The sequence below is a fragment of the Talpa occidentalis genome, unplaced genomic scaffold (assembly GCF_014898055.3).
Source record: "Talpa occidentalis isolate TD23 unplaced genomic scaffold, MPIMG_talOcc4v2.1 talOcc4.5, whole genome shotgun sequence".
Lineage (NCBI taxonomy): Eukaryota > Metazoa > Chordata > Mammalia > Eulipotyphla > Talpidae > Talpa > Talpa occidentalis.
In genome coordinates, this window is record NW_023604861.1 from 95,165,217 (window position 1) to 95,181,767 (window position 16,551).

The window sequence follows — 16,551 nt, forward strand, 5'->3', positions numbered from 1 at the left end:
AATATAGCTTTTGGTATCTGATGTGGAAGTATTTATTGGACAGTGCTTTATTTTTATTTATGCAATAAACAGAGAAATTAAAGGTGATTTATTTTTACCTGGGAAGAACAGCTAGACCTTTACAACTCTGCCCAGAGGGTATGTTAACTTTCTAAGTGTATGCCACCAGTCTGGTCACCATCCCACGGGGCCTAATGCTAGCTCTCTACACTGATGCCATAATAATAACGAAAGCAAGAAATAGCAAGACATATATATCAGTAAAATTAAATTAAAACTGTATAGGGCCACTACCTAGGGAAGTTTCTGTAGATCACATAATCTGGAGCATGACACAGCAGGTCTTCCAAAATGACAAATTTCAGTACCTGCATTCCCTATTACTAAGCAAGAATCATAGTACAACATATAAGGTCAACATAAAGTGCATGTGTTTGTCCTGCTCCAATGTTATACCACAATCTGACATTTTTGAGTAGATCCCAAAGGAAGGTAAAGCTCTCTAGTTTACCCCAAAGTGTATCATGAGTAGCTCTGCCATTCTATCTCAGTATATACATGGCACTGGGTGTGTCCAAAGAAGATAAAAATGCTTTATGGATCAATGGGAAACTCCAGCAGCAGAATGATTGGGGAAATGACTCAAATGTCATAACAAAAATGTACTTTCTTGATACCTTTCAACTAATCTATGTTTCTTTTTCTATTGTCATTCTCCTGGTACAAGTCACTTGCCTGTACATTTTATAACATCTTACTCTTTCCCACGTCATTCCTGAAGTCTCCCCATCTCACCCAACCATTTACACTGCAAATCTAATTATGACCCAGCACACTGTCCCATGTCCCCAAGCCCCCAGTCTGCTGAGCCTGTGCCTCCTTCAACACCTCCAATAGGCTGGGCGCTCTTCTGAGTAAGAATTTTGTAAGTGCTGCAGCCTCTGGAATGTATTTTCCTCCCCCTCACCTGGTCCACACCTGCCCACTTTTTCAGTTCTCAGTTCAAGCTGCATGCCCTCAGGGATAGCTTTTCTAGTTCTCCAGGCTAGCTTAACATATTTCCTTATATGCTTCACAGAACCCTGTCCTGCCTCTTCTATGCAGCACTTAACACCATTTTGCAATTATATATCCCTTAGTAAGGTTATTCAGTTCACACCTGTCTTCCCAACCAGAGTTTAAACTTCAAGAGAGAAGGGAACAAGTTTGTTTCACTTACCATTGTATCTCTAGCCCATAGCACATGGCCTTACACAAAGAAGCTGCTAAGGAATATTCAGTAAATGACTAAATTAAATCTGTCATTCACATTTCAGATTCAGGAAAGTTCCTCTTAGGTGACCCAAAGATATCCTTCTGGAACATCCCCACTTAGTGAACAGCACTAGCCTTCACCCCATTATTTCACACAGAACCCTGATCTGTATCTTGAAGTCTTCTCTCTGTCTCAACTACTATCTCAGGGAAATCCCAAAGGCTGTCCCTTCTCACCACCTTGATGCTTCTCAAACCTTCCCCTTTTTTTCTTTTCTTTTTTTTTTTAAAAGATTTATTTATTTATTTATTTAGATTTATTTATTTATTTATTTATTTATATAAGCACTGGTTACAGTCAGAAGCGCAGGAGGGTGAAAGAATTCACCAGAGCCAGAGCAGGGAGCAGAACAGGCAGAAGGACTGAAGTACACTGCTGAGGGGAGCAGTGGGCGCTGCAGGGGATGTCTGTGAGCCATGTGGGACCCTCACTGGTGGCTGGGGATCGAACCTGTGCTTCTGAGGCTGCGGGCAGCTTCGCAGCCCAGGGCTCAACTGCTGCACCACCAGGGAGGCCCAAAGATTTATTATTTATGCATACAAGAGCTGGGGTACAGGCCAGAGATGCGGGGGGTGAGAGGATTCACCAGAGACAGAGTGGGGAACAGAACAGACAGACTGACTGAAATACACTGCTGAGGGGAGCAGCGGGTGAGTCAGGAGAGGTCTGCTGCACCATGTGGGTTGCTCCCTGGCCAGCTGCAGAGGCTGTGGATTGCTTCATAGTGCGGTGCTTAACCCCTTGAGCCACCAGGAAGGCCCTCTTCCCCTTGTTTTCTTCCCCATTATTCCTCCCACACTTCAGATTTCACTTGCATTTTTCAGTAACTCCTGGAGGGGTGCTTTTAAAAGGCCTTATCCCTCCAAAGGGTTCTTCACAAAGAGCTCTATTTGAAATACAAATTTTATTCTTAAAATGAAACTAATTCATTTCTATTCTCTCCAATTCTATTTTACTGATGGGCTTTATCACAGGACAGATTCACCTCCTCCTGCTGTTCTTCCCTGCTGAGACCTCCACTGTATTCCCCCTACTTCTCTCAGTCCCCCCTAGGAATTCTCATTCCAGGTCTCTGTTCTGCTTCGCCACCAGCCCCCAACACCTGCCCCCACCTCTTGTGCTCTTCAGTCGGGGTCAGCTCCTACTCAGCTCAGGGGTGGGGCTTCTCCCAGAGATTCCCATGGCACCCCAAGCTTCTCTAATTAAATCATAATCATTTGTCACCTTCTTTCTTTTCTTTTTTTTTTTAAAGATTTATTTATTTATGCATACAAGAACTGGGGTGTAAGCCAGAGGTGTGGAGCTGAGAGGATGCACCAGAGACAGAGTGGGGAACAGAACAGACAGACTGACTGAAATACTCTGCTGAGGGGAGCTGTGAGGGAGACAGGAGGTCTGCTGTGCCATGTGGGTCATCTCCCTGGCTGGGAATTGAACTCATGCTGCAGTGGCTGGCAATAGCTTGACAGCGCTGTCTTTAACCCCTGCGCCACCAGGGAGGCCCTTTGTCACCCTTCTTTTATCCTCTTTTTAGCTCCTCTCTACAGTAAGGCAAGCATCACTGTACAGGGGTCTCGGCCTTAGGTGTGTCTCCTAGTAGGCCTAGAAAGTAGTAAAACTCACAGGATTAATGAAGGGGTGAGGTGTCGGAAGGGATTGTGATGAGTACCTTTAGCGAAATCTTAGCATATAAGATGCTGAAAGGGAAGATTTATTGCCACACAAGTGCCAGCCCCACTACGGCCTCAGGCCTCAGCAACGGCAATAGTCCTGGAACAGCCATGGCGTTGTCACTAGTTATGTGACAGCACAGCGGATGGAGCCGGACAGCCCGCCCGCCCGCACCCTGCCGCGGCAGTGGTTGAGGTGCTCCGGCTGACACTGCTCACACGTGGCGGGCGCTGTGGGCTGCGTGGCCGCCGATCCCGCTGAGGAAAGGTGTTTTTTTTTTTAATTATAAATTTTATTTTTATATTCCCCATACAATTGCGACCCCCTTATTTTGACCCCAATCCCTCCCCTCCCGCCCCCTACCCCCCATAGAGTGTCTCTGGTTCATAGTTGTTTGTTGATTTTGATTTTCACTTTCTTATAGTTATTCATTTTCCTGGTCCCTTATTTAATACAACCCCTTATTTTGACCCCAAGCCCTCCTTTCCCTGTCCCCCACCCCCCATAGAGTATCTTTGGTTCATAGTTGTTTGTTGATTTTGATTTTTACTTTCTTATATTCTTTTTCCTGGTCCCTATTTAAGTTTTCTAGATTCCTGCTATGAGTGAGACCATCCGGTATTTTTCTTTTTCTTCTTGGCTTATTTCGCTGAGCATGATCCTGAAGAAAAGGTTTTTAAAGAAGGGAAAATTCTCTGACTCTCTCCATCACTATGTAAAGAAAGGTGCCCTGTAACAGCTGCTTCGGGTGTTTTCTTCCTTTCCCAAACCTAGTACAGGGGGCGGACTTGAAAGTCTCTTGAAATGAGTGCTGGGGGGCAGTTGATGGGTTGATGATCAAAGACTCCAGGTGTTTGGCTGAGCCCCTCTTGTCTCCAGGAGAATGCAGGGGTGGCTGGAGAGTGGTGAGGGGGAAGTGGTGTGTGGGACATGGGGACGGCTGAGTTCTAAATCCAGGCTAAACATAGCAAAAATTCTTGGGGTTTTGCCCATTTAAAACTGAAGGAAAAAGATAACTTTTTCTATTGTATATACCAAGTGATGCCACAGTGGAGCAGGTGGGGCATATCATAGAAGTCTTGAGAAAATGGATACCCTGTGCCTCAGTTTCCCCTAACAGGGAGGAGGAACAATTATTTCACTTGGACATAGTCTTTCTTTTTAAAAGAGGAGGAGGTTGATATTATAGGGTCACCTGAGAGTGCAGCTGAGTAAAGCACAACACGTTCACCCCTCAACCAGAAAATTTCCTTTAAAATAATGTTTTTAAGTCTGAGGTTTAGTTAAAGTGGGAGGAGCAATTTTTTTTGGGGGGGGAGGAGCAATTTTTAAAAGGCAGCCTGAGGGGTATTGGTGGAGTGGAAAGGGGTTACATGCTTAGGAACAACTGCTTCAAAGATGGGCCTTTGCGCAGAAATCTGAGAGGCTCTGGGAACTGTGCTCTTGAGGAAGAAAAACCCTAAAGCAGAAGAGATTGGGGGTGTTTGAGGAGCTGTGAAGCAGTGAGTGGCTGGAGCCACGTGGAATGAGTGTGGCAGTAGAAGGGCAGGAAGGGTCACAGAAGAAATCTGGAGTTGGCTAGTAATAGAATTTACCAAAAGTTTCTAAGCAGGTAAGCGATATCATTTTCTCTATATGTTTAAAAGACTCCCCAGGCTTTCAAGCAGTGACTATGGCCCACAGTAGCGTGAGGGCAACATGTACAGTAAGGGGCCAGAACTGCAGCTGGGAGGCCAGTGAGGAGTCTGCTGTGGCCCTCTGGCGAGAGAGGTGGCGGTATGGAGAAGTGCTGAGAAGTGACAGGCTGGAGACCGGGGGTTTGGATACCAGAGCCAGACTTTGTTGGATGGGGCTTGGAATGTGGGGTGTGAAGGAAGCAGAGGAAGTCAAATACAAGTTCGGAGTGTTTGGTACATTTATCAATGGACTCACCAACTAATGAATGAACTCGCCTTTCTTGTGAGACCCAGCAGCCAGCTGTTTGCTAAGGTTCTTACTCTGCTTTTGCTTTTCTGTAGTATGAGGCAATTATACTCACCCTCCCAGGCTGTTGGGCAACATAATGGATAACATTGACATCAGTCTTCTGGGAAGAGACAGTGGAGGTTCTGAGGTAGATGGTGCAGCTCTTCTTTTTTTTTAAAATATTTATTTATTTATTTTATACAAGAACCAGGGTATAGGCCAGATGCACAGGAGGGTGAGAGGATTCACCAGAGACAGAGTGGGGAACAGAACAGGCAGGCTGACAAAATACACCACTGAGGGGAGCAGCAGGCATGACAGGAGGTCTGCTGCGCCAGGTTGGTAGCTCCCTGGCCAGCCAGGGATCCAATTAGTGCTGCAGTGGCTGTGGATAGCTTCATAGAGTTGAGACTTAACCCCTTTCACCACCAGGGAGGCCCTACTTTCCTTCTTGATACTTACAAGACAGAACAGGCAGACTGAAGAAATACACTGCTGAGGGGAGCAGTGGGCGAGACAGGAGAGGTCTGCTTCGCCATGTGGGATTCTGGCTGGCCGGCAGGGATCGAGCCCGTGCAGCAGAGGCTGTAGACAGCTTCACAGTACAGCGTTCAACCCCATGCCGGGTTTCTAATCCCAACATGGAGCAGAGGGCTCCCCAAACTGTGGTTTGCTTAAGGCATTTCAAAAGGGTAAACTGGGGAGGAGAAAACTCACTCTTGAGCTTTGAGCCTCTTTTGAAGTGCAGTGTAAATAAGTCAGTCCCCTGCCTGCCTGGGGTCTGGGCTGAAAGTTGGCAGTTGCAGTGCTAGAATTCACCCTGAGTGGGAAGGGTCTGAGGGAACTGACTCTGAGGCACTGGGATCCTTGAAGAGGGCTCAGCTTGATCAAGTGGGGGGTGGGGGGGAGGAAGGGAATGAAGGAATACATGATGGAGCTGTGGTCTTCTCCAGCCAAAGACAGGGGGAACTGCCTGCCCTTCTATAACAGGGTGGAACCCATTTAGAATAGGCAGGTTTGCAGGGTTTGGGCTGCCCTTCTCCCTGTCCTATAACACTTCCTTCAAGAGGTTGAATTGTTCTAACTCTCACTCTGGAGGCTGGAAGCTAAGTGAGGGATGCCCAATCCAACCACGTGGATCCTCCCTACCCTGCTCCCATCTATTCTTGCCCCTCCTCCCATGCTTGCTAAGGGTTTGCATGGGACTTTGTCATTTTTGTACCCTTAATGCCCATCACAGGACCTGATTCCAGAGAGGATTTGCTTACTTCCATGGATAAATTTCCTATGGGTCCAAGTGTTATAGAGCAACCCCGATATTAAACGGGTTCCTGGCTGTGGGTCCTCACCCGCGCGCTTTAAAGGGACTTATGAATACTCCACTACAGACACACGCAAAAGGGTTAATAAAAGGTTTATTTACAAGAGAAAAAGAAATAAGGAAAATGTACAACTCAGGGAGAAAATAGGGAAATAAAGTCTTTAATGCGTCCTACCCGATCCGACGACCTGGAAACCCCAAAGTCACTCTCAGAGCTAGACGGACGCCGCAAGCTGGCCGAGGGCCCCAAAATGGAGAGCGCCCCCAAAGCCCACGTGTCTGCCTTTTGTATCCACCTGGCTGCTTAACCCCACCCTCAGGTCCCAGCCACCTTCCCTTTGGTGGTGATGGGATTTGGAGTTCCCAGTGTCTTTGGCTTTGACCTGGGGTGGGGGTGGAGTCCACAAAGCCTGTATGGAATTTGCTTTGGGACTGCCTTTTCCCCCTAACACAAGGTTCCAAATCAACACCTATCTTCTCTCTGCAGCTTCATAGCCCGAGATGTGGGCCTCTCACCTGGCTACTGGCTGATCCTGTAAAGGAGACCATGTCAAGGAAATGTGACTTCCCTTCCCACTGCTTACCTTCTTGTTTCCACAGGAAGGAGCCCCAGACAGATAAGCCCATTCAGGGAGCATACAAATGAAATGCCTGAAGGGTACATCCCTGAAGAGGGCCAGAGGGACTGGAGCCTGAGTGCCAGGCCCAAATCTGCAACCAACAAAACTGTGCGATCTTAGGCAACTCACTTAACCTCTCAGTTTCTCTCCTTTCTCTTCAAAATGGAGAGTATAGTCAGTTTAGTGCAGGTGGGCTCTAGCATCAAATGGCCTGATTTGGAATCCAAATTCCACCTGTAAGAGGCAAACTCTTAGATTTTTTTTTAACATAACCCAATTATACAAACTCCTTGTGGCCTCAGCATTCACATTGGTAAAGTATACAATATTACCTATTTCAGAGAACTGTTGGGAAGGTTAATATAGTTATTTTATATTGAATATATTTTAGGACAGTGCCATAAATGAATTATTATTATTATTATTATTATAACATTTTCCTCTTTAAAGATAATAAAGGAATCCCCCCCAGGCCACCCAGGTGTTCAGGATGATCCCCTGAACATGAATGGAAGGGGAAAAAAAAAAAAGCCTAGAGGAATTCATTAGGTAACTGTTTTTTTTTTTTGACCTTTTTTGTTTTCACTCTGACAGGAAATTCCTTCTTATTTCAGCACCAGTCACCCAGCCTTGTGCCCCAGAGGACTGCTTTCCATGACAAAAGAGCAGGCCACTTTGGCCTCTAGGTCTCTACCTCAAAACCCAGCAAAGCCTGGCCTTAAGACACCACCAGTGTTTTTGTTTGTTTGTTTGTTTGTTTTAATTTTTTATTCACAACTTCAGGATTTTAGTACTAGAGAGCTCAGGAAAACAAAAACCAGTTGGACCTCACATGCTCCTTTCAAGTCCTCTCTCGAGAAAGGAAGCAGTTCTGGAGGTTCCTCTGAAGTCCAGGGGCCAAGGTGAAGTCCTGCGGCCAAAGCTTAACCCAGTTTGCTGTGGGAGAGACTTGTGAGTGCCCTTGAGGACTGGGGTGCGGGGCAGTGGAGGTGGGGAGGGGAGAGAAAGGGTACAAAGGTATAGTTTTCCAAGCCTCTAGGCTCCTTACTTGCTTTCTTCCAGTAAGCTCAAGAATTGATTTGTAAGTATCAAGAAGGAAAGTAGGGCCTCCCTGGTGGTGAAAGGGGTTAAGTCTCAACTCTATGAAGCTATCCACAGCCACTGCAGCACTAATTCGATCCCTGGCTGGCCAGGGAGCTACCAACATGGCGCAGCAGACCTCTCCTCTCTAGCCAGCTGCTCCCCTCAGCAGTGTATTTTAGTAGATCTGCCTGTTCTGCTCCCTATTCTGTCTTGGGTGAATCCTCTCACCACCCACAACCTGCACCTCTGGCCTACACCTGCTCTTATATGCATAAATAATTTTTTTTTAAAAGAAGGATACTAAAAACTTGATTAGTTTTACAAATTGTTTTTTGCCCTTTTCTTATTCTGGAAGGTACACTAGGTCCTAGAAGGCCAGAAGACAGCTGCTTTAAAGTTAGACATGTGCCCATTTTAGCCCCAGTGTGGGCTGCAATTTGACCTCAGTCTCTAGTTTCCAGGGAAAGAAGGATGCCTAAGTACATGCCTTGGATCCATCATCTACCTAGCTCAGCACCATCCTGAATGCTTAAATCTAGCACAGATTCAGAATTTCTGACCTGGTTTCCAGGCTGAAAATGTCCCATATGCAGGAAATTGATGCCAATTGGATTGCTGGTGCAAACTTTGACCTCAAAACATCACAAGCACAAGCAACTTCATCCCTTCCCCTTTAATCCTATACCCAGAGAGGTCAGTTCCTTGATGGACACTTGCCAATAACAGTTTCCCCAACCCTGGGAGTGGGGACTAAACCATCATGCTGCCCTTTGCTGTTCTGATGAGTAGATTCTTCTCTTCACCTTTGTTCTCATAAATGCCAGTGCTGTAGCACTTAATATCAATCACCCAGATTCTGATACTGCCAAATACAGGTTAATCATGTTCTTTTAAAGAATTTTTCCAGAAACCCTCATGCCTGCCCCACTCCCCTATAACCTGGATAGCTTGTTTAGTCAAAATTATTGCCAACCTATTTGTCATTAACAGAAATAATTAGATACCAAGAAGGGGAGCTACCATAAAAATCTGTAACCAGTAGCACATTTAATTATTCTTCCATGTGACAAGGCAAACCAGAAGATCTTAGCTCTGAGTAATGCCTGAATAATTGGATCGTTCACAACTGATTTTCTTTAGGAGAAACTGTCCTGTACCTGAAACCCAAAAGCCTAATTCATTCATGGCTCAATTACTAGCACCAGGGCTTTGTATGAGGGAGTATGGGGGCTATTTTCACTGGCAAATTGTGGGTTTTGATCTGGATCACGGTTCTCAACCAAGCTTAAGTTTACCCTCCAGGGGCCTTTTGGCAATATCTGGAGATTCTATCGGTTGTTACACACGACTAGGGAGTAGGATAGGGGCAGTTCTGGCATCTAATGGGTAGAGACCAGAAATACTGTTAGACACCTTGTGATGCACAGGACAACCTCTACAACCAATTATCCAGCCACAAATATCAACAGTGCCGATGCTGAGACATTCCAATCTAGATTGTCTTCTAGGTATCTTCTAGATGAAGTCAAGTTCAGCAGTTTGCAAGCAATTTCCTTGAAGATGATGGGCTGTCTGTGACACCAGTGAGGACAACAGCCAAAGCTGCAGCTCTCCACAGAGAGCAGCCAGCTGGTAAGGCCTCACAGCACTGTCTTATTCTGCAACACACTGGTACACTGAAGTTGTTTGATCTAAATAACAGTACTGTTACTCTGTTCCTAACAATGGTTTCACTCCAGCCCTTTCAAATACGGGCAGGTGGAACAAATCTAATAACAATCAGTCACTCCCTTAAATCAGAGTGGTGGCTTCAGTGCCAGGCCACCTCTCTCCATTAGAGGAATCGAAAGATAAAAATAGCAATGCCTAAAAGTAGCCAGAAGTCATCCCACTTAGTTTATTTCATGTGATTCTCAGCATGCAGTAAGCTTTCTTGGGGAAAAAATGTTTTTCCCAGTTCACATTATAAATTAATTTACAAACACAGAATTGTGTTAGAAACAATATAAAAGTCCATATGATTTTTCACATAGAAAAATATCCATAGAAATTGTTTTTTTTTTTTTTTTTTTTTGGCATACACAATATGGGGGACGGGTAGGTAGTCTCTTTGGTTGTTTTCCTGCATATTTAAGAAGTAATGGTGATATTTTATACCTCAATTAACTATTAATAATTTTATGTATGTATATTTTGAAATAAAATTTTAATAGGAACGCTGTGAGAGTCTCAAAAAAAAAAAAAAGAATACACAGGGAAAGTTAAAAATGTTTACAAATGTACTTATGTGTTCCTTTTTCTAAAATAATTCATATCCCAAACCAGCAATGCTCATATCAAAACAACATGGTACAATTTGTATAGGATATTTTCTTTGTCTTCAAGGAACTCTGTTCCAACAAATCAACAGCTCTCCAAATTTTAATGTTTTTTGAGTAACTTCTTTAGGAAACAGTGGCTGAGTCTGTCATGTACCAGGTGTTCTGCAGGGCACTGGAAGGGTGACCATAAAAATTATTCAAAAGGAGCTGTACCTGTAAGAAGTGGAAATGCTAAAAATATTTTTAAATTTGATGACAGTTTATTTAAAAACTTAAAAAATTTCCATTTAAAAACTATTTTTAAATTCTGATAACTTTGTTTTAAAAATGAAAAATCCAGGACACATGATAAAAGGGATAGGACATCAGGCTACCTGGGACAATGGTCCCCCCAAACCTCAGGAATATGACAGCAGAAGAAAGGCAGAGATGATGTCCCTCTTTGCTATTCAGGGGAATGTCTCAAGTGGTATTTATTTCAACCAGGATCTTTGGTCACATGGGATCGTGCTCCATTTCTGCCTACTGAGGCTGGTGCCTTTGTTTTGTTTTTCAGGAACTAGAATACAGAGCTTCCTGGCTCTGGAGCCAGACCAACTGGATGTGATTCTGGCTCCATGACTCTCTGTGTGGCCCCAGGCAAGTTACCTAACATCTTGGAGTTTCACTGTCCTCATATGAAACATGAGGAATAGCGATACATATCTCCCAAGGTTTTGGAGAGGATTAAATAAGTTAATACATGTCAAGTGTCTATAGCAGCACCTGGCACACAGGGCTTGCCTGGGCAGTTTTACTGCCATTAGAATTCACCATATAGGTGATGTTGGGCATAAGCAGAAGGGAATGGTGAGCTGGATATATACAGCTCGAGGACCTTGTGTTTCCTAGTGCAGTCATGTGTCACTACCCACGGGGACACCTTCTGAGAAATGCATTGCTGTGCAAACCTAACAATAGCAGTAGATACTGCTTGCTTAGGGGCCACAATGGACAAAACAACAAGAGTAAATGAAATACAAAGGTGGGGGGGGGGCTGGGGAGGATAATATCAAGAGATGAAGTAAACAAGACATGTATGAGGCTACCATGCCAGCAGGCAACAGGAAATGGTAATCACCATCATATACATGGCCCATCATTGGCCAAAGTGTTATGCAGAGCATGGATGTATAGTATTTTTAAAACTCTAGAGGCAAAGAACACAAATGGAAGTATCCCTATAAAAATCAAGGTATCTGAGTGTAATAAACCAATGTTACCTCAATTAAAAAAAAGTAGAGGTATCTGACCTTTCTAGAAAAATCCAAAAGCTGCCAGGCAGGATATCACTAGCTTAATTAGCTGCCCACAGCAGCCTTAGCCAGTTAGTATCACCTATAGCCAACTGACCTTTTTCCTATCGAATAACTTCATTCACTGAGGTTTTTTTTAAGCTGGCCCTGGATGTGTTTGAGCTTGGCAACCCTGATACAGTCATGAACAAAACAGACGTGGTCCCTCTCCTCACAGGACTCATAAGTACTATCCCAGGAAAGTGAGGTGGATTCTCCAGGAAGACCCTGATCCAGAGAAACCTATGAAAGCCTGCTGGGCTATACAAAGAATTGTCTACCATGCCCATGGGACCCCACGTTACACAGTGGACCACGAGATCACCCATAAGCTCCAGAGAAATGGGGAACCTCAGTTCCTACCCCAGACCTACTGCCTTGGAATCTGCATTCTACAAAATCTCAGGTGTGCATATTCAAGTCTAAGAAGCAGCACCCTATACCTCGGAGCCTTCCCGGGGGTAGATGAGACTGTTGACCATGCTGAAGTTGTAGAAAGGGCTGCTGAAGTGGCCGCCTTGCCCCCCACTGTTGCTGGCAGGAAAAGGGTTATAATAGGAAGATCTCTGGCTGCCGCTGGTGCTGCTGCTGCTGGTACTCAGCTGCAATGTGTCTGGCGAGGCCTCCGAGATGGAGCTGGGGGAGAACGTGCTGCTAGGGGGCAGCTGGGCCCCCTGGAGCCCTAGGTGGCGGCTCCCAGGGAGTGCGCGCTGGGTGCTCCCACTGCTGCTGACGCTTAAGGTGCTGAGGGTACTGAAGAAGGTGTTGAGGCATGGGGTAGAGCTGAGCATGGACCCTCCAGGGGAGGAGGCAGTACTCTTGGTGCCCTCGGGAGGCTCTGGGGATTGGGATGGCCTCAGCAAAGAGGGGCTGTCTCCTTCTGGCTTCCCACCCACTCCAGACCCCAATCCTTCTTCTGATTTTGATGTCCCCGTGGTCACAGCAGAGCTGCTGCTGGTCTCAGAGCGACGCTTTCGCTTCCGACGGAAGTTCCCATTGTCAAACATTTTCTCACAGTTGGGATCCAGGGTCCAGTAATTGCCTTTCCCTATGAAAATGAGAAAGGTGAGTTAGAGAAAGATCTAGTTATGTCCATGCCTTCAGCTTCATGTGTTCACTAAGCCATATATTTAGGAGAGCAGATTCTTGTTAAATGCTGACAAAGATGTTCAGTTTACTCTCCTGTCTAAATATATCTTTTTGGGAGGTTTTATTCTTCATCTTCAAGGGAAAATCTGGAATGAACATGTCTGACAACTTCACCTTCTCCTAGCAATGTCTACTACTTGAATCTTAAAACCAAATCCTAGTCCTCTTCTAGATCCAAAGTGTGCAGCCTTTTGAAACCATAAAATTCTGATGCTACTTCAACCTGAGCCTCCATTTCTTCACTTATCAAGATAGGTATAAAAATGGCACCTATATCATAGGCTGGCTGTGAGGGCTAAATGATATCTCTGTATAGTAGCTGGCACACAGGCAGGCAGTAGAAAAACAGCATGGCATAATTATTTTCACTAAAAGAATACAAATCTCAGCCCCCTTAAAAAAAAAAAGTACTCCACAGAAAAGGCAACTTTAAATACCTATTCCTCCTTGCTGAACAATGACAATAACTTTTACTGAGCAACTGATTATTTTAACAATACCTTGGATGGCATATATTTGAAGTACAAGCTAGTTTCTGGAATCTACTTATATTCCCTCCTCATCTTGGGCTGATGGAGCCTCTGCATTTCTTCCAAGCTTTACCTCCACTGGGCAAATCTCACAGATCATTTAAAGCCTGCAATGCTAGTGTCTACTCAGAAAATTTCCCTCACTCTCTACCATAATTGAAGTAGAAAAGATCTATCATCTTGGAGATCTTATCTCCCAACAGCTTTTTTCACTTCTGAAAACAAACTGTGGTATCTGAAAGTACTGTTAAGAACTTACAGTATAATGAGCTTTTACATGGATAACCTCAGTTACTCCTCACAGCTTTCTAGAGACAGGCAGTATTACTGCTTCCATTTTTCAGATGGAGAAACGGAGCTGCATACTGGCTAGTAACCAGCCACAGTTCCAGTTAGCAATGGCAGAGCCAGGACTGAAGCAACTGGCTCTAGACTCAGAATTCTTTTTTTTTTTTTAAGATTTATTTATTTATGCATACAAAAGCTGGGGTACAGGCCAGAGGTGTGTGTGGGGGGGGTGGGTGAGAGGAGTCACCAGAGACAGAGTGGGGAACAGAACAGGCAGATGGACCAAAATACACTGCTGAGGGGATCAGTGGGCAAGCCAGGAGAGGTCTGCTGCGCCATGTGGGAAGCTCCCTGGTAGGCTGGGATTAAACTCGTACTGCAGAGGCTGCAGAGAGCTTCATAGCTTGCGTCCCAACCCCTTGCGCCACCAGGGAGGCCCCTAGACTCACAATTCTTAAGTAACTACTCACTGGGTTACGCTGGCTCTACAAACTCGAACGTACACCTCCTTCACCCATTTTCCCCTGTCATGTTTTCTGCAAATAGACGCAGGAGGGGGAAAATGTGTTCATGTAACTACCATTTAAATAAAAATACCTGCAGCTATAGGATAGTCATATTGGGCTACCTTGGTACTAAGTGTTTTGATATGACACTGGCAATAATATGTCCTTGAACGTTTGACCAAGTCCTGAGGAATATACATGACAAATTATAAGTGATCCTTGGGTGACTGAGAAGTTAAATCAGGTTGATGCATGTTCTAGAACTGTATGCTCTGTCCAAAACGATCAGGAACCATGCATGATACGGCTGTTGCAACTTGAATGTGGCTAGTCCAAACTGAGACATGGGATAGAAAGAGAGGATTTTAAAGATTTAGTAGCGAAAGGATAATGGCAAATATCTCAGTAATTGCTTTCATATATATTATAGGTTGAAACAATATTGGGTTTCTCCAAAGATACTTAAAATAATTTTTGCCAGTTTCGTTTTATACTTTTTTCCTTTTCATTGGCTACTACAAAATTTACAATCACAAGTGGTTTGTGCTGTATTTTAGTGAAAAGCACTGCCCTAGAATGACTTCGGGTACCTGTTCATTCTGCATTCCAAAATATTACCATAATTTACACAAAATTCTGCATCTCTGAAACTAAATAAAATGGCTTTATTTCTTTTCTCTTTTTTTCCCATCCAGTTCTGCCTCCACTTCCCAGGCTGCTTCTGAAACCTCCAAGTTTCTGTCTTGTGTTTGAGCTTTTTTCTGTCTCCACTTCTCAAGTAATAGAGAAACCACCACCTTACAATCCATTGTAACCCAACCCTCCTTACCCCATACCTTACGAAAGCAATTTTGGGGGTTTCACTTTTACATTTCTAACAAGTTACAAAGAACTTTGCAGCACCCAGCAGAAGTTCTCCCAACCCTCTGCCCATCTCTTGATGCCTGTGCGCTACCCTCAAATCATCTCTCCAAGCAGGCACAGTACTTCTTTCAGGGGCACGGGATTCTTACTAACCTGATGCAGAAGGAAGTGCGCCCACGGGCAGCACGAATAGCTGGCCTTTCCTCTCTCTCCCTCACCGCCTTTTTCGGATTTTCAGCTGTTCTGAATACTTCCAATACATCCACTTGAGAGCTCACTGGGTTCTCATTCCTAATCTACCTCCTTATAACATGACCCTCTTCTTCAAAGACCTGCTGAACACCCTGTCCTCCTTCGAAGTTCCTGATACTCCTCTTTGTCCTCTGCGTTTCCCCTCACCCTAATCAGATGAGATTTGGGTCACGGTTCCTCCACCAGCTCCCATTCCCAGTTAGAACGAGGCGATTCCACGCGCACCTTCAAGCCAGCCACACACTGACCCCCTCCCACCCACGCCCCGCAGCCGCCCGGGAGGGAGGCACCTGCCCGGCGGTCCTCACCTGGGTCATCCTCGTCACGGGGCACTTTCTTGAAGCAGTCGTTGAGCGACAGGTTGTGGCGGATAGAGTTCTGCCAGCCGGCCTTGCTGCGCTGGTAGAACGGGAAGCTGTCGGCCACGAACTGGTAGATGTGGCTGAGCGTGAGCTTGCGCTCGGGCGCACTCTGGATGGCCATGGCGATGAGCGCCGAGTACGAGTAGGGCGGCCGCACCATCTTCATCAGGTCCTCGCGGCTGGCCATGGACAGCCAGCCCAATTCACCCGGGGCGGCGGGCCCGGCGGGCGAGGCGGGCGTGCCGGGCGCGGACTGCGCGAAGGGCCGCTGCGCGCAGGCGAAGGTGCCAGCCGCGCTGGGCGGCTGCAGGAAGGGCCCGGCCGCGCCCCCGGGGGGCGGCGGCGGCGGGGCGCTCAGGTACGCGGCGGCGGTGGCCGCGGGCGGCCCGCCCACGCCCGGCCCGTTGAGCCACAGGTAGGGGTTGGCGGCGGCGGCCGGCGGCGCGGCGTAGTCCGCCAGCCCGTAGGGCGCCCTGGCCGCCGGGGGGGCCCCGGGGCGGCGGCGGCGTTGGGGGGCGGCAGGCCGGGCTGCGAGTACACGCCGAAGTTGTCGCCGCAGTAAAGAGCCATGTCGGGGGCCGTCGGCGGGTGCGGCGCGGCCGCGGCGAGGGGAGAGCGGGGCTGGCCTCGCCGCTCGGGCGAGAGCATCCCCTTGGGGGGCCAACGCTTTGGCCCCAACTCGGCCCGAGCTGGGCGATCGGTGCTCGGCCGGGGGGTCGGCGGGTGCGCGCCAAGCGACGGCTGCGCGGCCTCTTATACCGTCGGCGGCGCGGCTCCTCCCGGCCCGGCCCGGGGCTGGGCGGCGGCCCGCGGGCCGGGGCTCTCCACGCCCCCGCCACGCCCCACCTGCCCGCGCATCCCCGCCGAGCGCGCCGAAACCCTCGCGCCGCCCGCCGGGCCCGCGGCGCCCCGCCCAGGCACCCCTCCGCGCGCGGCCGGGGGAGCCCCCGGGAGGCCGGCGCCTGCGGGG

General features: G+C 47.0%; 1 protein-coding gene across 1 annotated transcript; it reads right to left on the reverse strand.

The window, feature by feature from the left end:
* Positions 1–11,344: 11,344 nt before the first annotated feature.
* On the reverse strand, positions 11,345–16,151 carry FOXI3 (forkhead box I3). Its single transcript, XM_037528873.2, is given in 3 exon segments — positions 11,345–12,678; positions 15,528–16,079; positions 16,082–16,151. Coding segments are annotated over 3 exon segments (1,233 nt in total). The 3' UTR covers positions 11,345–12,067.
* Positions 16,152–16,551: the final 400 nt, after the last annotated feature.